The sequence below is a fragment of the Ciona robusta genome, chromosome 7 (assembly GCF_009617815.1).
Source record: "Ciona robusta chromosome 7, ASM961781v2".
Classification (NCBI taxonomy): Eukaryota; Metazoa; Chordata; class Ascidiacea; order Phlebobranchia; family Cionidae; genus Ciona; species Ciona robusta.
The window spans coordinates 1,923,191-1,945,919 of NC_143241.1; the positions used below are offsets into that span (position 1 = coordinate 1,923,191).

General features: G+C 31.6%; 4 protein-coding genes across 6 annotated transcripts; 1 reads left to right on the forward strand and 3 right to left on the reverse strand.

The window, feature by feature from the left end:
• Nucleotides 1–43: 43 nt before the first annotated feature.
• LOC149733399 (uncharacterized) lies at nt 44–6,628 on the forward strand. The gene is made up of 11 exons (XM_089880943.1): nt 44–297; nt 411–468; nt 850–1,018; nt 1,712–1,826; nt 1,952–2,136; nt 2,447–2,602; nt 2,737–2,814; nt 3,156–3,293; nt 3,853–3,957; nt 4,247–4,414; nt 5,033–6,628. The coding sequence occupies exons 1-11, from the start codon at nt 291–293 to the stop codon at nt 5,195–5,197; spliced, it is 1,344 nt and encodes a 447-aa protein (XP_089737069.1). The 5' UTR covers nt 44–290; the 3' UTR covers nt 5,198–6,628.
• Nucleotides 6,267–20,451, reverse strand: LOC149733400 (unconventional myosin-Id-like). Of its 3 annotated transcripts, XM_089880924.1 has the most exons (26): nt 20,312–20,451; nt 20,128–20,234; nt 19,514–19,615; nt 18,407–18,492; nt 17,848–18,021; nt 17,303–17,432; nt 16,537–16,676; nt 15,829–15,916; nt 15,652–15,767; nt 15,521–15,597; nt 15,325–15,463; nt 14,544–14,756; nt 14,212–14,357; nt 13,792–13,924; nt 13,181–13,347; nt 12,578–12,664; nt 11,468–11,479; nt 11,385–11,408; nt 10,571–10,691; nt 10,124–10,236; nt 9,568–9,678; nt 9,082–9,226; nt 8,397–8,501; nt 7,897–8,013; nt 7,349–7,503; nt 6,267–7,123 (listed from the first exon to the last, which is right to left on the reverse strand). In XM_089880924.1, the coding sequence occupies exons 1-26, from the start codon at nt 20,398–20,400 to the stop codon at nt 6,964–6,966; spliced, it is 3,057 nt and encodes a 1,018-aa protein (XP_089737050.1). In that variant the 5' UTR covers nt 20,401–20,451; the 3' UTR covers nt 6,267–6,963. The 3 variants fall into 3 exon arrangements, with proteins under 3 accessions (XP_089737050.1, XP_089737051.1, XP_089737052.1); XM_089880925.1 differs by lacking the exon at nt 11,385–11,408; XM_089880926.1 differs by lacking the exons at nt 11,385–11,408; nt 11,468–11,479.
• A 29-nt stretch (nt 20,452–20,480) lies between these two features.
• On the reverse strand, nt 20,481–21,235 carry LOC149733401 (ADP-ribosylation factor-like protein 16). The gene has a single exon (XM_089880954.1). It carries the CDS (start codon nt 21,233–21,235, stop codon nt 20,687–20,689), a length of 549 nt encoding a protein of 182 aa, XP_089737080.1. The 3' UTR covers nt 20,481–20,686.
• Nucleotides 21,236–21,287: 52 nt separating this feature from the next.
• On the reverse strand, nt 21,288–22,376 carry LOC149733402 (gem-associated protein 8-like). The gene has a single exon (XM_089880952.1). The coding sequence runs from the start codon at nt 22,053–22,055 to the stop codon at nt 21,429–21,431; it is 627 nt and encodes a 208-aa protein (XP_089737078.1). The 5' UTR covers nt 22,056–22,376; the 3' UTR covers nt 21,288–21,428.
• Between the last annotated feature and the right edge of the window lie 353 nt (nt 22,377–22,729).

Genomic DNA, 22,729 nt, shown 5'->3' on the forward strand with positions numbered 1-22,729 from the left:
TTGTTGGAATGATGTTTTTATATAAGCTTAACGATGCTAACTATCATAATTTACTAAATATGTACCTGTGAGCAGTCATGCTCCATTAAACAAAAGTCTGTACACATTGTAAAATTTGCTATCTCCGTGGAAATAAAACCTATCGAGCGCCACCAGCTGGATAATATTATGTCGGCTATGACAACGGAGTTCATTGATGCGTAAAAATTGTAAACTATCCAACTTTAATGTTTGCCAATGCTACGAGTCTGTTGTTATTAAAGTAAATATACCTTGTTTAGCATTCCGCCATGGCAGGTAAGCGATAGGTGAATATTCATCGTCCTAGTTAAACAACTGCATGTAAATTATGAACTCTTTACCAAATCTTATTGTTCCAATATTATTATTCAAAATATGATTTTATGCAGCAAAAACAACAACGAGAGCAGTGAAAAATGTGACACTTTCGCCAGCGTTTTCTAAAGGGTAACTTTTAAATTGCACTTAGTTTGTTTATTTTAATGTTTTAAAGTGTTTTGTTGATATTAACTGTTATCATCAAAATTTCCAAATTATCCTACAAAAACAGTATGCACATTGGGTCTCTAATGAAACTATGGTTCGCAGATATTGCAACCAGAAACACTACACGACCACGTCCAATAGATGCTAAATGACCATACGAGTTTAACAAACCAACTTTAACATAAACAAAATGATAATACATTTAGAGGCGATTGCTTTACTGACTAATTGTTTTTAAGTAAATTAGGAAATTCAAAAAATTTGGCATCAACATTTAGTTTGAAAATCAGAAATATTTGTTTATCATTGATGTGATGTCATTGAAACACATTTCTTCATCAGTAAAAGCAGCACATTGAAGGATGTTGAAACAGAATACATCAAAAATCTTCAGCAACAAATTTATTTCTTGGAGCTTGAAGCCGAATATTTAAGACAACAAACAAAGTCTGCAACCGATATTCATCCCAAGATGACACAAGAAGCTGACAGGATGATGTTTAAATTGAAGGTAACTTTTTCCAATACATAGCTTAGCTTGAAATGGAGGTGTTTGAAACCAATACTGTTATACAGACAGTCACAATTACATACATATATATACCATAAGTGTTTATATCAGTGATAATCATGCAAGGAACAAGTAGACACAGTGGCAAACAATGCCTGTTTGCAATTTTCAAATTAAGGTTTAATTTTATGTAACCAGCTGGGTTGGACAAAACAGTTTATTTACATGGAGTTGTAAACCACGGTGCGACTTATGTACTTGATATAATTATATTACTTCAATGGGTCAATATATTAAAAATAGAATTAAAAACTACATAAGACTTGTCCGGCGCCGTGGTATAGTGGTTAGCGCGCCTGCCAGTAACCCAGAGGTAATGGGTTCAAGGCTTGACGCTGCTACTACTGTGGGCGTATGTGTCCTTGGGCAAGACATTTAACGGCAATTGCTCCAACCCAGTGGTCCCTAATGGGTTGTCTAAAATATCAGACATAGATAAAAAATCCCCCAAAAAATAATTACTCACAAAGTAACATACATAGTAACTCATAAGCTGGCACGAGATGTTAAACTCGTGTGATAACAACTGTCGTTTTTCAGCCACGCGAGGATAAAGTAAGTTACATTCATTCATTCAAGACAACAATTGTTTATATTTCTAAGCTTGTTGTTGAAATGATTGAATTTTTTAAGGACATGCAATCTGACTTGGACGGAATGAATTTGGAAATTTCACGAAAAGATTCAAATATTTCAATGTTGACCAATGAGAAGAAAAGAACATCAGCTGAACTGAAAGCATTAGAAGGTAAAATATGCAAAAAAGTTTTGAAATCTGTTGCTTTTACTTTCTTGTATATATTTACAATAATTGTTATTGTACACTTAAATATTGGGTTGTTCTTAGCTCAATTTTCAATATTCCTTCTTCAGATAATTCACGAAGAGAGAAGTCTCTTTTCACCCAGGAAATTATTCAGTTGAAAAAAATGAAAGAAGTTGCAGACCGAGATATTTCGTTGAAAGATTCTGAGATTGTTCGACTTCAACAACAACTTGAACGAGTTTCAGCAGATCTTCGACACGAGAAACATTCAAAGAATTTGTTGCAATCACAGGTGAGGGTGTATCAGTTAAGTATTTTTATATTTGACTTAGTCTTCACTGTATGGTATTGGCTTTATAATTGTTTGCATGAAATAAGTTATCAACTCTTTTACTTGAATCTGACGGTCTACATGAGGTGCTTGAAAAAAAACAAGCTACATTTAGTTTATAAAAGGACATTCATGTTATAAAACGAAAGTGCAAATGAGGTGTATGAATATTACATGTGTCTACTGTATTAGAAAATGCTTATGGTGATACGCTATTTCGAACCATACTATTGTTATTAGGAAAGTAATTATTGTTATTATCCACACGCAGCATGATCAAAGAGTTGCGCAACATTCGGAAACCATGTCACTTCTGGACACCAAGAGACAAGAATGTTTACACAAGGATTCTGAAATGCATTATCTTGAAGAAAAGTTTAACACAAGCACCTTAGCTATGCAAGATAAAATAACAAAGGAATTAAAGGTATAATTTTCCAATACTTTATGTTGCTTAACTTATATAGTAGCATCATTACATTGAACCTTGAACAACAGTTTTATGGTGAAATTAAATGTCTTGTTTTACCAAAAAAAAAACTTAAAACAATTTCTGTTCAGAATGAAATTTTAAGCCTTAGAAGAGAATTAAGATCCGTTGAGTTGTCCAGGAACCAAGACAGAATAATAAAAGACAAGGTGATTTAAAATATACAACCTTGTGTTTCAGTGCTAAAACATAATAATAAATTACATGGATTAAATAAACCTTTGCTGCTATGTATAATATAACTGACCTTTCAAGATACTATTAAGGTGACTTTTGTATAAAAATATAATACAATATTTTGTTTACCTTAAGGGTGTTGTTTTATATTATTCTATTTTTTATTACTGTAACCAAATAGATATTGATATTTAGAGTTATAATGACTAAATAAAATCAATTAGTGTGTTCTGCTTCCTTTAACTGTGATATTTCTATTTTATACTTATACACTTATAATGGACAATGTATTATGTGTTTGTGTTATACATAGATGGTTGAAAATGTTAGCAAGCTCACTCAAGAAAATGCTTCACTCCACACACAAGTGCTTGATTTGGGGAAACAACTCGATCATCTGCAACTCATGGCTGATGAAAAGGATTCACGTGCACAAGTTTACACAAACCAGGTTTCATGGCTGAGTCATATCATCAGTTATGATTGGTTGAATACTAAATATAAAGATTTATAAAACATATACAAGAGAATCTATGCCCTAAAATTATAAATGGTTTCTAGAAAAAAAAATTAACTGCATTTATTTACGAGCCTAAAATACATATTATGATTATTTTTTTCTACAGACAGAATTTGAATTTTAGCCATTTGTGTAAACAAAAGTTATCATTTGTTTAATTTAAATGATTTTCTTAGAAAATCAAAACCAAAACGTGGCAATTCAAAACAACACAAAAAAGAAAACAACAACAAAGGCAGAAGTAGCTACAAGCTTTATAAAATGCTTTATATTCAATTGTATTGATCAACTCTCCAATTAAAACATGTAGTTGCTAAATAAGCATACACTACCCATATTGATTTGCCACTCATTTATTAAAACAAACAGAAGTCTGTTTAAGCACTTCAGGTTTTATTGGTTTAGTTTCAACAAATATTATATTTATTTCGTTAAGCAAACAAAAGAGGATCAATGAAATATTGATCATTTAATATTAGTTATATCTCAGATGTCCCAATTACGAGGTAGTGAACAAGTTCTCAACCATGAAGTGAAAAAGTTGCGGGAAATGTTGGAATTTGAACGAAACAAGTTAAGCAAACTAGAAGCACAGGTGCTGGAACAACTAATGTGAAAACATACTTTGTACATTTATTTTTATAGTGTTTATATGTTTTAAGGTGTATGTATATACATTTACTGATTTTAATAACGTTTTAAGGCAGCATTAGACGTTGGAAGATATCATAGCAATATTCAGTAGTGTCCTATATATTTATTTACTGTTACTTTCATGCTTTTCTTGGTATTCCTACAATTTAAAGCTGACATCTAAGTGGGTTACAGTAGAATGAGATTTTGGGTCTGATCTCGCAATGCAGTAGTTAATCTTTTATTTTCAGATGTTGGAAGCTCAAGACGGAATGTCGAGTGCACACTTTCACTCGAGGTCAGTACAGAGCAGGCTGGATGAATTGAACGGTCGATTCACGAAAGCTGATGATGATAATGTTCAACTGAGGAAAGATAAACTTATTCTTGTCGAACATATCGCTCAACAACAAAAACAGGTTTAATTGAATATTTGATTTATGTTTAACCATCCACTACACAAGGTACCAAACTAACGTTAAGTGTTCCAACCTTCCGGCACCGTGGCTCAGTTGGTTAGCGCGCCTGTCTCTAACCCAGAGGTTATGGGTTTAAAGTTCATCGCTGCTACCATCATGCATGTGTGTGCTTGGGCAAGACACTTAACGGCAATTGCTCCAACCCAGTGGTCACTAATGGGTTATTCAAATTGTCATGCATACATTATATTCAAAAAACAACAAAACAATTACCACAAAATTAGATTTGTGGTAAGTCGTAAGCTGGCAAAAAGTGTAGGAAACAGAATACCCATATTATAACGATTGTCATTTTCCAGCCAGGCAAGAAAGAAGCAAGTTACATTCATTCAGCCTAATGGTCACTAATGGGGTGTCAAATTGTCAGCCATATATAAAACAATTGTCTAACGGCCCCACTTTTTACCCACAGTTTTAAAAACTGTTGTTTTTCCATTATTTCTTTCCTCTTGTATTTTTTAAATGGGATGACTTTCATCATCATTTTCGAAAAGATTAAAAATTGTAATATGTTATTTTTATAAACTTTTGAAATTTATAATCTTTTTTTTTCAACAGCTTGATTTAAAGGAAGCTGAAATACATCGACTGGAAAGTCACATATACACACTACAAACCGATATTTCAATGTTGACAACGGAAATAGACAAGAGTAAGTCAATGCAAACCAAACATTGGAATGATCTTTCAAAGGCAGCTGAGAGTTTGAAAATTAGACAGTAACTTCCAACTCTGGCTTAAACCCCAGGTTCCATGGCGTGCCTACCTGTAGAACCTCACTTATATAAACGCATACTGGAACACGAATTTTATAATTTACTCAAAAGTAGCACAGTTTTATAGTATGTCTAATAGTATTTTGATGTCAAATTATCATGGTTGAATCGTGCCTTCTGTTTTATTAACCCCTTGCCAAATTTATTTTGCACAAAATTTTTTACTGAAATGTTTTTATTCTTGATAAAACGTTATATATAACATTAATTGTATTCCCAGATTACATAGAATAGTTTCATTTCACTTTGCGTAGTATCATGTGTAATCCTTTTAATAAAGTATTTTAATTATGTTTAAATGTGTTGATTTTGAAATCTAGATTAGTGTTGTTTTAATGTATCTTTGTCTTACATGGTGTTTAGATAGATTAAGGAAAACCACATATAGCTATGAACATTTTATGTTCTTTTAAGACATTTAATGTTCGTCAAGAATATTTTAGGCCTGTTACCTGTAGTTTTTCGTCATATTTTTTCGGTATTTTATACTCATCACGAATATTTTCAAAAGAGCAGATAAATGAAAGCTGGGGTTTAAACTAAATTATAGGCCAGTGGTGTTTTAAGATCTAGAAAGTCCTTCCGCAAGGCTTATAGGTGAGCGACCTTCTTAGAGGTTGCCATATGACTATAGCTAGTTACTCATAAATTAATTGCTCTCTGCTCAGTCAACATAATGCGAATCAAAATGCTTAGTCAACATAATTCAACTGTTTGATATTCTGAATATAATTATATCATACTTGATATTCCGACCTCAGCGTTTAGAAATTGTATCATATAATCCAGAACAAAATATTATTTGAACATATTTGTGCCTACAAATTATATTGGGTATTAAAATGAGCCCCTATTTCGCCCGGCCCTGTCGCAGGTATGGTTTTGTGGGGTGTAAGATAAGCTACTGTTATAAAACTAATTAAAAAATATCACCCAAATTTCGTTATAAACTGAAAACTTAGATACCCAAGAATGACTTCATTGGTATAATTTAAACAATATATTTCAAACCATAATTAAAGCGTAGTTTGTTTATTAAAACCTGCATAACTTTGGCATCCCTTGAATAAAGCAAAGTTACATTAAATACAAAATTGATTCTAATCTTAAATTAGCAAATATTTTAACAAAATTTAGTAACACAATATTTTAAATAATTACTCAATAAAATAATACATTTTATTCAACATTTACTGGACTGTATGTAAATTATACTGCATTGATTTTCATTTCATTTGACATAAACAAAAACTTTCTGCTGTATCCTTTGTAAAATGCTGTGTCATAAATTAAAATGATGGTGCGTACATAAAATAAAACTACATTGTGATGCAAATACAAAATACATTGTTAATAAACAGCTGCAAATGCAGAGAAACTTTGGTGTTTACATTCTTTCTTTCAAAACAGTAAAACACTTGGCATTGTGATTTATAATACTTAGCATAATAATTAAGTGCAGATTAATATTCACAAGCATTTGCTCAAATAATTACACCGAGCATTTTTAATGATTACATCTTGGGCTGGAATTCTAAAACCACTCACCAAAATATAAGTTAATTAAGATAACAAGGCAATAAAATTTAATGCAATCTGGGCTTAAAGTGTTTTAGAACTACTGCCTTTTTCATTGGGCTTTCAGATCAGAGAAATTGAGCCCTTTTAAAAATCAAGCCCTGATAACACTTATTATCTTGAAACAGTAATAGTTCATGTGGTGGAAGTAGTAAGCATGATGCTTGTGTTTGAAACCTTCCTGAAGTTTGAAGTTGCTCCATTTGTTTCATCGAATGAGATGGTTTTAGTTTTCCCACCAAGTTTCACTTGAATAGATTTACCAACATTCACCAAAATATCTCGGTTTTGCTCGCTACAACATATTAAGTTTTATAAATTATTTGCTTGCACTTATTTTTTATATTTCACACATTCTACACATTGTTTTATGATATATACCACACAATATAACATGATATATACCACACACTTTACCATGATATATACCACACAATATACCATGATATATACCACACAATATACCATGATATATACCACACATTATACCATGATATATACCACACACTGTACCACTTACAGCTTAATAACACGCATGATAGATCCGATAGCTTCAGGAACACGATCTTGGTTGGGAGGATTAGTTTTGTGAATGCAAGTTACCAAGTCATCGTGACCATCCAGGTGGATGACGAGAAGTTGGTTGGATGAAGATGACACGCTTAATCCCGTCACCTGAGTATGGGAATAATTTGTTTATTAAATCGGGGAAAATAAATCATAAGAAACACACGTTTTTACCTACCAGATGATTCATTAAATGATTATTTACAGTTTACATTATGCCTGGTGGCAGTAAGTTTTTTATTACTCGGCATATAAAGAATTGATTACCTTTTTCATAACAGCTTGAATACAGATATTTTGTGGCTTTTTGAAAACATATATTTATTGAGGATTGCCAAATAAAGTTTTTATGCATTCTATGTTGCATAATAAATACATCCATGTTATACAACAGTGCATATGATACTTAAATTAGTAAATACAGCACTATTTTTGTCTCTCAATAAATTGAATATGTTTTCCGAAACACATAAGAAAATAGATGACAAACATATTTTTCACCTTCCTCAGCAAAACACCCGATGTCATTGGTTTATAACCTTTCTTTGGGTCAAGTTTGAATATCAATTTATCCGTGACCAACAACGCTCTGTCTTCAGATTTGTTGTTCTTGTTCATCTAGAACGCAAAAATATCATCATGTGTGCATGGTGGGCCAACTGTACACGGTGTGTAAAATATATAGTAGGGAGGGGGAATATGGGACACCTTTAACACAAAATATCCGAATATACTGATCGTGTTTTAAACAATTAACAATGATCCGTGGAAGTCATTAAGACATAGTTTCATATTTCTCTGAATGTTTTTTTGTTTACTACTAAATGGGACGAGTAAATAGAGTTAAAAGGTGTCCCATCTTGCCCCACCCTACAGTATTCACACAATAATTTAACTTCTCTGTTTGATCATTCAGAAGAAACTTTTATAGATGAATATTTTGACAGTGAGCTTAAAGTCTGTTAATATTTCATACAACAATAATAATAGAAATAACATACTTTCCTGATATGAGCAGAGAAAACAACTTTGTTGAAATGATGTTTTGCTTTAATGTTATTTGACACAGATTGGAAAGTAGAAGCTTGCGCTGCATTATCCGACATCTGGATGTTATATGTGGGGTTTAAAACTACGAGGTTGTCAACACTTCGATTAAAATAAATAAAATACAAATTAAACATGTTTAAATATATGTAAACCTTGGTTTCAAATTTATTTATGGCCTTTGTTATGATTATAAGAAAGCTATATACAATACAATAACAAGCAATATTAGGTTGTTTTAACAAAAGCAAAGTAAATATTATTTAAACAGACCTTATTGTTGCCTAACCATACTTGCTACTTAAGTATAGGCTTGTGTTGTAATTAACCTAGAGACTAAACCAGGGGTATTTGAACTAAAACCATATGTTTATGGAGTGCATGTATGATTATTATTGGGGGTGTAACGATAACAAACAGCTCAATGAAGTATTTTTATGACCAATTATGAAAAATAAAAATGTAGAGTGTAATTTTTGTTCAAAACTTAAACAAACTAGAATGAATATAAATATGATGAGGATGTTTAATATACTGTGTTTAACTTAACTAAATCTATACGACAAATATCTTCACAACATACATATATACCACACACTTGGAATTCAAGAAACAAAATAGAAAATAAATTTAACGAACCGAAGCAAGGTAGTTCCCCTCCCACTTTCCTTGTCTTAACCAATTAGATCGCTTTCCATGTAAAGCATCATAAGCGGCACATTTTAATTGGATGAGAGGCCACTGGTCGTGTGGAATGGACTTAACAATGTGCCCGGCTCTCCATCTTAACATTTATTTTACTTGTTAGTTAACAATGAAATACACTTTTCCAAACAGCTTGCATAAAAAATCTTAATTAAAGGTACTAAGTAATTAGGCGTAATAATGCAGCACTAGTTTGAATAAATGATTGACACTTGTTTATCACTTTACAAGTTTTAACCCAAGTGTTATATTCCATACACTTTGTACTCGCTTACCAGTTGCCACAGATTTAACTTTTCGAGATATTTTAAATAATATTGCGCTACAAAGATTGACTGGTGTACACCTCAATAATCATGTCAAAACTAAAACATATTTATCCTTATATTACTAAATATACCCAACCATTAACACAACTACCTTGCATGCATTAACTTCATATGTTCAGCCAACTGAGTTAATACTTTGGGTGGTTTCGCCCAAACAACAGATTTTCCGAGATCTTTCATCTTACGAACATTATGGAAACGTCTGCATTATACATTACATTAGGTAACATTACATTAATGGAAATCTAACAATTAGGTCTAAATGGTATACACAGGTACCACTACTATTTGCTAACCAAATGGATAAATAGGATATAATGCAAACATGAAATTTTCAGTTGAAGTTCCAATGATATATTGAAGACATTAGTTGTAAATGTGGTGAACAGATTTTAACATAAAATCACATTTTACTATGAATGGTTGCAAAACATATTGAACAGTGAATGGTTATCCCTAGGTTGAGCAATCATATTAAAATGTTTTGTCTAAGCACCTACATTAGTAGTCTATATAGGGTTAACATTACACATCTAAGTATAGTATATTGGAGTAATGGGCCACTATAGCTTGAATCCCATGTCCAAGGACGTGCCTTGTTGTAGAATTTTACCTGTATACTATAGAATATTACATATAAAACTCACTTGCTCATTTCAAGCAGGTAACATCTCATCTTATACACACGGTATCTGTTCATGATTTTATAAGTTGCCACCGTCCGTTTGTATCGACGTCGAGCGTTTGCCCCTCTCCACATCTAAGCATGTGAATATATTATTTTATATAAATGGTAACAAGATAAAAGTCAATGGTACAAACACAGTATAAATACCGGTCATTCTGTTTCAAGTTAAAATTTTTTTTAAATTGATTTGAAAAATTAACACAAAACACTTGGTTAAGTCTGTGTCTTTCCAACATTCAAATGAATTTTGCAAAAGCTTATTTAAAAAGAAAATTACGCATGATGTCACAACATTTGCACATGTTTAGCTAAGAGATTATAGGAAGTTACAGAATGTATAATAATTATGTATGATGCAAAATTTGTTTTAGTTTCTCATAAGATTCATAATATTGTATCCCATCACCTTTTGTAGCAACACAATGATGTATTGAATCAAGTCAACTCGCTGTTCTTCAAGAGTGACAAGTGTGTTTGGTGTTCGAATAAATATCTTGGTGTTTCCATATGCCACATCATGCTCAAAACTAAATTACATGGTTGTAATTATAAATATGCGCGTACAGGTAAAATGGAAAACTTAATTAGAAGTTACTGTTATCAACAGTGCTTTGGACCTTGCGTAAAATTGCCAACAAAAAGTAATTCAAATTATCAAAACCTTTGAAAGATATTCAGATCAATTTGCATTCAGGAAAATATTTTGAAAATTATAACAAACCACTTCAACCATTGAAAATTAGTATTTTTTTTATAATATTAAATAATTAATGCATTTAATCCTACAAGCTTCATATTGCTACTTAATGTATTAGCTTTTAGAATTGCATGAATGTTTATCAGCAGGTAATTAATCGATGAAATAAGATTACCAAAGCTAAACTTTAAGTATTGTGTTTTAGCATGAGTGTCTTCACCTAACAAACAGGACGTATTCCAGAACTGCATGCTTATTTTTAGCCTTATACACCAGGCACATGTGTAATACAATGGGATTCATGCTTATTGTTGAGGTACAACATGAATACCTTATATCTTATATGCCAACACCCATTTTGTATTTATACACAGTAGACAGTACAATGGTAGTTCATATAACTAAATAAAAGGCACAAGTTTGCTTTTAAATTTCAGTGTTACGAGCTACACTACTTGAAAGCACATGCTCAAGGCAATTGTCAATAAAAGCATATTATGCACAAAAATGTCATGCAACTTACCCTTGTTTACCATTAACAAGAATCCTTTACAAGTAAATGAAAGATTAGTAAAATAAACAAGACATGCAGAATCAACCACTTACCCAGGCCTTGAACTGTTCACGTTGATTTGCAACAAAACAAGAAAAAACAAGAAGATTAGATAAACAAGAACAACTAATTTGCATATTAAAATAAATTTGCATATGATTAAATAATAACAGATGGCACGGACAAAATTTGATAACGAAGCATTTCATATTGAATATTTAAATATACAATATGGCATTACTATAACGATGTCGAAGGATGTTAGGGGTAGGGTCGTTAACAGACAGATGCTTATGGTCTTATCTCTTATGTGTTTAGGTAAATTATTCCGAAACACTTAAGAAACAAATGTAAATATAGATTGGTGCAAAAAATAATACAAATTATTACGTTTAAAATTTTTCAGTTATTTCAATAATAAAGTGGTGGCCACACCCACATGTTTGGTAATCGTTTAGCTGGTAGCCACCTGAAATTTTGGTTTCAAAATGTTCCTTAGGTCTCACTGATACCCACTGTATAATTTTTTTTTTTTTTAAATCGGGCGTTCGTGCCGAAAATTAACTTTAAAAATGCGCGAAAACATGCTTCGTTACCGTAATTCATCTGATTTGCGTAAGGTTAAAAATTTATTACATCACAGTCGCGGTCTGTTACGTCACAATAGTGGTATATTACATACGTTACAGGACGTTATAGCCTTGTTTTTGCCCCGCTGTTTTAGCGTAGGAATCAAACGTAACAACACGCATTCTATGACGTAATAATCCAACCTTGGTTTAATTCATAACGGCTGGTGTGGAAAATACGGTGACGCAGCATGTATTCCTGCATTTTCAAAGTTAATTTTAGACACGAACGCCCGAGTTTTTTTTTAAAAAAATTATACAGTGGGTATCAGTGAGACCTAAGGAAGATTTTGAAACCAAAGTTTCAGGTGGCCACCAGCTAAAGTATTACCCACATTGTTTAGGTGTCCTTGAAACTGACCACATACCATGAAAGGTTGACAAATAAGCAATCAAGACATTTAAAATAAAAAGAAAATTAAACATAAATAAACATTAAAAAAATGTATTGAATAATAAGAAACATATAAAGAAGCAAAATGTAAAGAAATATATTTATAATTTATAATAAGTTTATAATGTTAGAATATCAACCTGATGTCTTTAATTAGAGCTTGTACGGCTTCCTTGTCTCCCCTGCATTGATGGTTAGGCCATGTGTAGGAGGATAACATCTTGTATCTGGGAGAATATGTTACTTATAATAACATTTGTATGTGTGGGTATTAAGTCATGGGATTATAAAGCACGTGAGGTGTTTAATATATTTTGTTTAGAAATAATTATACTTTCTCTATTGTTTTATAACAGATGCGTGGTGTGTTAAAGAATTTCTTTGTTTAGGAGTGAAAGCACTATAAGCTGGCCTGCTGCCTCAAATACCAAATGTTGATCACATTAATATATCATATACATTATTTTTATTATACACAGTTTAAAAATATAAGAATGTTTATAAAATTCCCATATCAAATAAATGATATACAGTATTAAGAAAATGTTATTACTTACAAAAATCTCATGCACACATATTAATATATATAAATATATAATTTTAAAATCACATACAAAGACTTTTGTTTATGTATTTTTTTATAATTATATGAATCACATTTCACAAATGCATCAAATATAGCAAACAGTAAACACAATAATGCACCAATTTCAAATAATTAACCCAACATTTATAATTCAAACCTTTGTAGGAATCTTGAGTAAGGTTGACGATTAGCAAAACCAGCTCGTCGTACTCGAACATTTTCGAGCAAACCCAAGTATGCCACCTGGTGTTCACATCTCTCATCGTTGAATTGTATCGGAGATTTCATCTCGTTTGGTTTGATGCAACGAACATAGTAAGGTTCCTGGGAAGTAATGAACAATATTATGGTCATATGGTGTAGGGAAGTTTGGGACTAAATTTTTGAAACAGTTTAATTGTGAGTGTTGTGTAAGTAGTAACATATATTCACCAGTAACTATAACAGCCCTGGATGTAGTCAGGCATTGTACAAAATAAAGGTTGCTAATAAAAGTAAAACAACATTCACCTTTTAAAAGTTATTTACTTTAAGCCTACTGAAGTTAAATTAATAAATACAATCCCACATGGTAACTTTACTAAAGGATTTATTTTTGCTCTTTAATTTTTTATAAGGAGTTTTCTGTAAAAGTTACTTACAACATTGTGTTCAATTAATAGGATCTTTATTATTCCTACTGTAGATAAAAAGTAAAGCTTTGCACCAAAACATTCATTGTGATTTGTTAGTACACATTAATACATATAAAGATAACAATAAATGAACCTTGGAAGATAGTTTCCCAACAAGTTGAATCATGGAGTTTTTAAAGAGAGTACCAGCGGTAAGTGGACGTTTGGTAACTTCTTTCACACTTTGTGCTCCTTCTGGCCACATGTCCGATATTACTTTGTTGGAACTGAAATAAAAAACAAAGCGACCGTTATAAACATTAGAGCCATCACATTGTATGTTATCTGAGTGCTTTACTGGTAGATAACCTTTGTCCAAAAATTTGATTTAATATACCATCTTATTTCAGCATACTAGGAAAAGCAGTGTTACATTTATATGAAGTCTTAGTTGTAAAGGGAAACTTTTAGTCTAAAAAATTATTTAACTTTAAGCAACTAAAACCCAAATATAAATTTATGATTGCCCAGAAAGATATAATTTAGTAAAAAAAACGGTTTCAGAAAGCCTCACCTTTTGTACAACAGTCGTTTAAAATCTTGAAATAATTGATCTTTATTTTTCTCCATGAATCCAACGACAGAATATCTCACTTTACCGGCATAATGGATTATTCGGAAATCTTGATTGTGCGACAAATCCTTGTCAGTAGGTGAAAGCTGTGTACATGGGTGGGTTGGTTGACAATAAAAGATAAAAAATTATGCTATGCGAATAAAAACTACAACGCTTTTGGTTAAAACTCATAAATTTGACACACATATTTAATTGTGTGACCATGCACCTCAAGTCCCCTGTCAAGCTATGACATCAGTATCTCAACACACCGATATTACACAACATACCCTCCTGCTTTGGTAATGTCCATGTCCTTTTAACTTCTTATCCATTGCTTCCAGAAACATTTCATCAGTAACAGTTCCAACATTAAGACAAGCTTCATCAAGTATTGAAATAATTCCTTTATGTGGCTGTTCCACCAAATCACAGATGATGCAGTTGTTGAAATAATCAATATTTTGCCAATCAATCCCTTCACGAAGATATTCTTCTTGTTCCTAAGATATATAGTAACTTGCGATGGTGTTGTCCTAACATGATAATTTAAAGCTGATAGGGTTATGGGATGTATAGGTTTAGGTTTAAAGACAGTGAACAACTGAATGTTATTTATTTAGATTTTGCTTTAAAATAATAGCAGAGTAAAAGTATCATCAGATAGTTCGAAGCAAATGGAGATATTTCAGAAATGTGAGTGCGATTGATATTTCAAGAATCTAAGGTTATCACACCAGTGCAATAGAACAAGTCAAAGGGTAAATGAAAAGTCAATACAGTGGGGCATGTACTGTGTATAGATACTTGTTTCCAAGATAGCAGTTGAGTAGTTTAAATCATAATTTTATTTGCTCCTTTGATCATTTTAATGAAGATTAATTAAAGCCGATAAAGTGACACAAATTAACAACCAAGTGATAATTTTTAAAGCATATAATGGATTAAACACCATGAAAAAGCAAATATTTAGCTCAAAGATTGAGTTTACAAGTTATTACAACTTAGAGGTACATATACATGGAGTAGCCTTGCGTAGCCTACATTGCAGAAAACAAAATATTATTTCACCTGTTTCAACACAAGTTCAATAAATAATTGCTGAAGCTTTTCGTTGCAATAATTGATGCAGAATTGTTCGAAACTATTGTTGTCAAATATTTCAAAGCCATAAATATCTAACACGCCGATCAATGTACTTTTGCCATATCTATAATCAAAAAAATGAAAGGTGGTATAATTATATATAACACACAACACAACTAACCTTGTAATATCAAGCTTCACTTCAATGATGGTATTAATTCGCTGAACAATCCATGAAAAAGCTCGCTCATAAATTGCCTGGAATAAATTTAGTTGTAAAATCTTATATATCAAAGTTTGATGAGTACACACCTTTGCGAAAGCATCTCTGGCAAAACAAGTATCTTCATGAGTGTGTAACTTGGATATCACTTCCCCTCTTGCAGCTACCACTCTGGTAAGCAACGCTTGTTCAATGGCATCAGCATCTGTGAACATGAGGTGATAAAACGTGGTACGCTTAATGTAGTGTATAATGTGAATACATACTTGTGCCTAGAAGTTCAGCTATTTGTGATAGAACTTGTTTGTTTTTCACGCCAACAACGTCTCCGTTAAGAACAAATTCAATATTACCCTGCGCAGTGTTATATAAGTTTTGGCATTTGTGAAAGAAATATAAAGCTGGTGGAAGATAACATGCTATGCTCACTGCCAAATTGGTAGGAGTTTTTTAAAGGTGAATTTCAACATTTATATTAAATGTTGAGACAGACTTGTTACAATTGCAATGAATTGAAACAACATGAACTACTTTATATGAGATTGTACATAATGAACAATGGCACATATTTAAGATATGTGTTGAAACCGAACTACTTAAGAATAAATGAAATGCTGCAAAAAATGAAAACATCACAGCAATCATAACTTACTGTGAGTGTAACCATGAAACTTCTGCATTGAATTGAAGAATTAAAAAATATATTTACAAAAAAAATAATATTCATTAATTTAAAACAGGTCTTGCTGAAAGGGTTATTTTATTTTATTAACATTTTATTGATTTCTTTTTTATGTTGTCTTTATTAAAGTAAATACACAAGCCTTTGCCCTTATGAAGTCAACCCTAATAGGACATCAGTTCAAAACAAACAAAATGACGTTTTTGAACTTGTCAGAAGAGCTGCTTTTTACTTTAATATACTTGTTAATGTATATACAGTACTAGCATATAAAATGACAGTAGGTACTGACCAAATGCAATATGACAGCAAGTAGTTGAAACAAGGCTTTCTGCTCATCATGAGTGAAACCAACAGCTTTAAATGCTCCCGTCATTTCGCGAAATGTTCGTTTGTCATCAATTGATCGTGAATTGTTCGATTGATCCTGGCCTGTAACAAAAGTAATGAAACAGTAATAGTGATTATATATTATATTCACATTTATTGGCACTTGCTGTTTATAAATATAACATGAACTTGGATACGAGAACCTTAATAATAACATGTATATAGAAAACCTGCAATCATAACAACTATTGTTAAGATCATTTTCCGTTCCTACTACGCATACGCCCACCATGCCAACAGTACACGTTTAAATGAATAAATGCAACTTACATATCCTTGCGTAGTAGCGGGGCAATAAAAGCAGTTATAATAACACTTCAGATGTGTTAAGATTCTTACACTCTATGAGCCTAGAACCGCTATCTGTGCTAAAGGCACACGCTCTTCCCATTATGCCACTTACACAGCCGACAACCTCCGGTTACCACAAGGTTGTACTGTGCTACAGACCTACAGTACACACCTAAACTATCAGTGGGGCAGCCAGGGGGGTTTAGGGTATCGCAACCACCCCCCCCCCCTTTTAAACCCCCCAAAAAATTATATATATAATTAAAAAATATTTTTAAAAAATTTTTCGATTAACCCCCCCCCTAATTTTTTTCTGGCTGCGCCACTGTAAACAATGGTATGTAATGTTACTAAAATATAATGGTAAAGCAGCTTACGTGTGAAATTGTAAGCATCTACATCACGTTTTAAATGCAGGGAAGTCAACGTTTGTTCTGTTGCACCAAGTAACAGCTGGTAGAAGGAATGAAAATTTCTTTCACCAGATTGTTGGTGGACAACCCGGGACTGAAAGAAATATAAAAAGTTATCTTCAAAGTCTGCACGTGCTTTGTGTGTAAAGATGTTATGAAGTATGGAGTAACATTGTTTTTTATATAAAACCAAGCATAAAACTGGTTTAACAGGGCTTGCCCTATTTACATAATTCTCAGCAATATGTAAGTTAACATTGATTATACAAAAATAAGCATAAATCTACTAAAATATATTGTAATACTTTTAGTAATATGCAATAAAATAGCAATATATATAATATGTTTTTTTAATGACAGATATTTGTTTGTATATATATAGTAATATTATATATATATATATATATATATATACGTTTGTTTTTTATTTAATCAAAAATTTTACACAATTAATTTATTTTGGAAGCAATTGAGAATAAATGGTTTATACATTACGCCTAAAAATTTACTTTTTCCAGAAGATAATTGTTAATATGACCCCCTATTGGGTCTCCTTTAAAATCAAAGTTAATGTCCATGTATTTTCCAAATCGTGATGAATTATCGTTTCGGTTTGTCTTGGCATTTCCAAATGACTCCAAGATAACGTTGCTTTTAAGAAGAATCCCTGTAACCCGTTCAATCTGAAATAACATAATTGTAAAGTTTTATTTAAACTGTGGATAAGTGATGTTGTAGTGACAAGCATTAAATAAATATTTTGCTTAATAAAACTTAAAAGATGAAATAAAATGGTTCGCCCATTTTGGAAATTCGTAGGGATAGGTTTATTCAATGTTTGTCTGCGATAAAAGTAAGAGCTAAGAACACATTACCATGTGTGCACGAGGCAAACATTTTTAATAGACATTATGTCAACCTTTGCATGGAATGTCTGTGGAAAAGACTGTGTTACCATGGTAATATATACATGAGCGAGGACATGTAAGGTCCTGCGGCATTCAGATCTTATAAGCTATGTTCAATTTTTGCATATTACCCCAACCTTTTGTTACAATATATACGAACCTCAGCTCTTGCACTGACGTTAGTAATAGAAGCAATGTAATTCATTATAATTTTTGAAGCTTCTGTTTTACCAGCACCAGATTCTCCTACACAACAAGCAATCGAAGCAAAAAGCATTAAAATTAATGATATAATTTATATAATAATAAATAGTATTAGTATGAATAAACAAAGAAGGTTGGAAAAGTTAGGCTACATATAAGGTTAAAAATGTATAAACGCCAATAGCGGGAAAGGCATCTTTGCTATCCGTAAATTTATTTACAATTAATAAGTCCGGAGGTTTAATTAATAATGTGCCATTTTGCAATATAATGATTATTGCACTCTTATCACTACTTTTTCTGTTTCTTGTTCAAATTACACTCAATTTAAAATGTGACATATTTGCAAAGGGAAGTTACTTTGGAAAATGTGACATATGAAAAAGATTACCAAACAAAGAAGGGTATTTTCCCAAATAACCTGAATACAATGCACTACTTAAGTACCTATGAATAATTTAAAAAGGCCATACTTCATCAGATAATAGGCCCATTATATACGTGTAAGAACTTTAGACTCTGGTATTTATAATAACTTTATAATGACTAAAAAGTAAACAAACAAGTATAGTCTTTGAGGATATTATCGGCAATGTAAGCTGATGATTTCAACAGTTCTTTTGATTTGTCAAATTTATACACACACATATATATATATATATATATATATATATATATATATATTATTTTAGTCTTTAAGAACTTCTTGTTTTATTAGGCATTACACGCTATATTACCTCAGACAGGAAGTCATCAAGATGAACAACCACATTACATCATTGTAACCGACATGTTAAGGTTAAATACACATTTGCCCTTTGTAAAACATATACGCCATGTTTAACAATACAGAGTTTTTTTAAACATTCTTAAGATTGCAATATAAATTTTGGTCCCTGGTTTTGTTTGATTACTGTTTCCTAAACTACATATTTCAGGATAATACACAAAGTATGTCCAAGTTGTTTTAAAACTTATTGTTATTGTCATTGACAGTTTGACAACACATCTCTGAAGCAGTAAGCAGCACCCAGTGTCTACTTCAATAAACAGTTTTATTTACCTGATATTACAATACACGTGTCTTTCATATATCTCTTCATGCTTTTATAAGCAGCATCAGCAAGGGCATATATATGAGGTGGTTTTTCCCAAAATTCTCGACCTATATATATTAATTAGCTCATTAATTCCATAACCATTTTCTATAAAATTTAAGCATGTGGTAAATTAAATATAAAAGCCCAAACCCCAAAAAGTGAATATTTGGTTTCAGTTGCAAAATGTTGCGAAAATTAAAATCATACAGAACGCATAATTTTAAAGGACAGAATTCATTGCAAAATATTGTTCCATAAAATAAAGTGAACGACATGTTTTACAACTTGGAGAATTCTATTGAATAAATGCATTATGCATGTATTTACATTCATTTATCCATAACATATTTACTGTTACAGAGAACAGATATTTTCGTTAACGGTGAAGTTTAGGTAATATAAAAATTGCATATAGGATAGGCTCTGTGTTTATGTAAAAAAACAAAATCTGAAGTTGCATATTATTTAAATAGATATTTGATTGCAGGATTTTGAGTTGATGTTCAGTACACCCATAATAAGATATGCTTTATGTTCTCCATCTGCTATAAAAAATTTTAAATAAAAATAAGGATACCTTTATAATCTTTAATATATTCGGGTGTGAAAATATTCATAGCTTTGTATGGATTGACTGAGACGACCACTTCACCAATGTAAGTATATATCCTGCCTTTTTGAAACCTACAACAAATAAATGTTAAACTGAACACTTGATATGGGATAACACAATTACATTAGAAACACATGACACATTATACCTGATTTTGAGATTTTCCATAAAAGCTTCAAGCGTTAAGTTGTCCAGCAAGACAAAGTCAGGTTTCCCTGGCTCTTGAATGATATCCATGGTGAAGATAAATCAACAAAATTATTTTTTTAGTTATTTGGTTGATGACTTTGATGCTATGTGTATTCCACCAGGTTGAACTAGAAAAATATCAATTGCATGAATAAAATAATAGGACATACACATATCAAACCTACACACAATGTTTTTTTACTAAATCATTGCACATCTATACAAAGAAATTTGATCCAATAAAAAAGAATGTACCAGATACAGATAGGCAGATATGATATATATTATGTAAAAAAACAAAGATTTATGAAAATACAAATAAAACATAAATATTTTAACGTTTGACATCTTTTAAACATCTTAACCATTTACAAACATCCTCAATACCAGATTTATCTTTGCAACTAGTATCTAAATAACTAAGTGATGACACAGTTTTCATGAACTGTTCAAGTTGCATAAGTTCTCGGTATTCATTGACATTCGTCATTGTAGGAATATCAATTTTATTAAACAACACTAGAATGGGAGTGTTTATATTTTGTGTGTCTGATGTTATGTCCTTCAGAAATGCATAACCGGATGAAATCTGTTGAGTATTTGATGCATCCACAACGAATATAAACCCATCGGATTGTGAATAATAACTTTCCCAAATTGGTGCCATAGAGCCACCAAGCTCCCGTAGCTCGACGACACATTTTTTACCAACATTTATTCCAAGTATATTGGTCCCAACAGTAGGTATAGTAGGTGGGAGTTCATTGAATTGTTTTTCTGCAGTTGTTTTTTTTACCGATGCATTGGTATCTTGATGCGAAGACAGGACTTTTAACAAAGTTGATTTTCCAGAATTTGAAGGTCCAATCATTAAGACCGACATCTTAAAAAATAATATAAAGCTATTTTACATTAAAAGCATTGGTCAGTAGCACCTGTCAAAGTTAAAAAGTGATTTTTTAAAATCCATAAAACAGCAATCACCAATTACTGTAGTAAAAAATAAAAAAAAAACTATTATAAAGAAATACATTGTAACAATATTGTTATTTCAAATAATATTTTACTAATCCAATTTATTTATTTAAATTTAATGGAATAACTGGCCAAAAGTTCGGTTGGGTTGCACTGCGCATTAAATTAAACTGGGCTTGCATCTTCGCCTCAATTGATAGAATGTCAGGAGCATGCACTCCATAAAGTTTAACCATCTCATTATTTCTGATGGTACCAGCGTGAACTCCTGGTGCAAATGATGTTGGTTTTACATGCAATGGGTCTTCAACATCAAGCACGTATTCTACAGAACTCCCTTTTTCTTTTTCCTTTTTTAATTTTTGTTTCTCTTTATGCATAGCAGTCACATTTAAAAACTGTTGTAAGTCATCCCCTACGATAGAAGTTTCACTTTTATCTTCAGTTTGCATATCATCAGATTTAGGGGCTTCTGTCAAACTTGCACTTTTGCATTGTTTATGCTTGACATGCTGCTTCTTATCTTTGTTTTTCCTTTTCGTTCTCTTACGTTTATGGTTAATATCTTTGGTTGAATACGCAGCATGTTCGTTGCAAAAACAATTACGTCCGTAAACTTCCCTTATAATATTTGCTTCACATGACATCATGGAAGGATAGAGAACACGAGAATACCAACTCTTTATTCCTTCAACATTACCAGAAAATAAACCACCATCGTTTTCCATTTTAATCTTAAAATAAACCGAAAGAGGGAATTAAAACTGAGAAATTATTTACCGAGTATATAATAATGATGTTCAGTATTTACACAAAAGCAAGCCTGATAAGATTACATGGATAACAAACCGCACTGGCTCATATACACCTTGCTGTAAAGTATAATTGCTTGTTTCTATAACTGTATCAAAATACTTCTCACATGGTATACGCAATTGGTTCTTTAAAATATGCGGATTTACATAACACAGCATACAATAGTAAACGCGACGACGCCTTTACTTTTGTTTGTTTGTTCTTTTTGTCACGCTTGAACAAACACTACCGGTATCGAATAAAAGTTCCTGTAATAGAAATATAGTTTTCTGTTAAAAAAAGTCGTAAAGTGGCACTTTTTTATATATACGCATCTTCGAATATCTTCTTTTTGCCACATAACGTATTAAGTATAATATTTTCTATACCGTTATATAAATATTTCTCTAAAATACAATGGTGGTATAATCATAAATATAGAGTTTATATTCGACATTTGCTGGCTAAAATCGAATATGCCCTCAATCGTTCTAAATGTCTACTTATACGCTTGGTAATATACTTGGTCTGAAAAGATTATTAACCACAACAATTATTCCACATCAAACTACTACAAACCCAAAGGCAATCAAAATACCCATTTAGG

Excerpts from the sequence above, each read along its gene's own strand:
- LOC149733401 (XM_089880954.1), bottom strand. The coding sequence starts at position 21,235 with ATGTCGGTCTTAATGATTGGACCTTCAAATTCTGGAAAATCAACTTTG.
- LOC149733402 (XM_089880952.1), bottom strand. The coding sequence starts at position 22,055 with ATGGAAAACGATGGTGGTTTATTTTCTGGTAATGTTGAAGGAATAAAG.
- LOC149733400 (XM_089880924.1), bottom strand. The coding sequence starts at position 20,400 with ATGGATATCATTCAAGAGCCAGGGAAACCTGACTTTGTCTTGCTGGAC. Across the intron at positions 10,692-11,384 it reads CTTGTTAATGGTAAACAAGG|TTTTGAGCATGATGTGGCAT; the intron begins GTAAGTTGCATG and ends CATGTAATTTAG. Across the intron at positions 9,227-9,567 it reads ATGAAGTTAATGCATGCAAG|ATGGAGAGCCGGGCACATTG; the intron begins GTAGTTGTGTTA and ends ATAAATGTTAAG.
- LOC149733399 (XM_089880943.1), top strand. Across the intron at positions 1,827-1,951 it reads TGAACTGAAAGCATTAGAAG|ATAATTCACGAAGAGAGAAG; the intron begins GTAAAATATGCA and ends TTCCTTCTTCAG. Across the intron at positions 3,958-4,246 it reads TAAGCAAACTAGAAGCACAG|ATGTTGGAAGCTCAAGACGG; the intron begins GTGCTGGAACAA and ends TTTTATTTTCAG.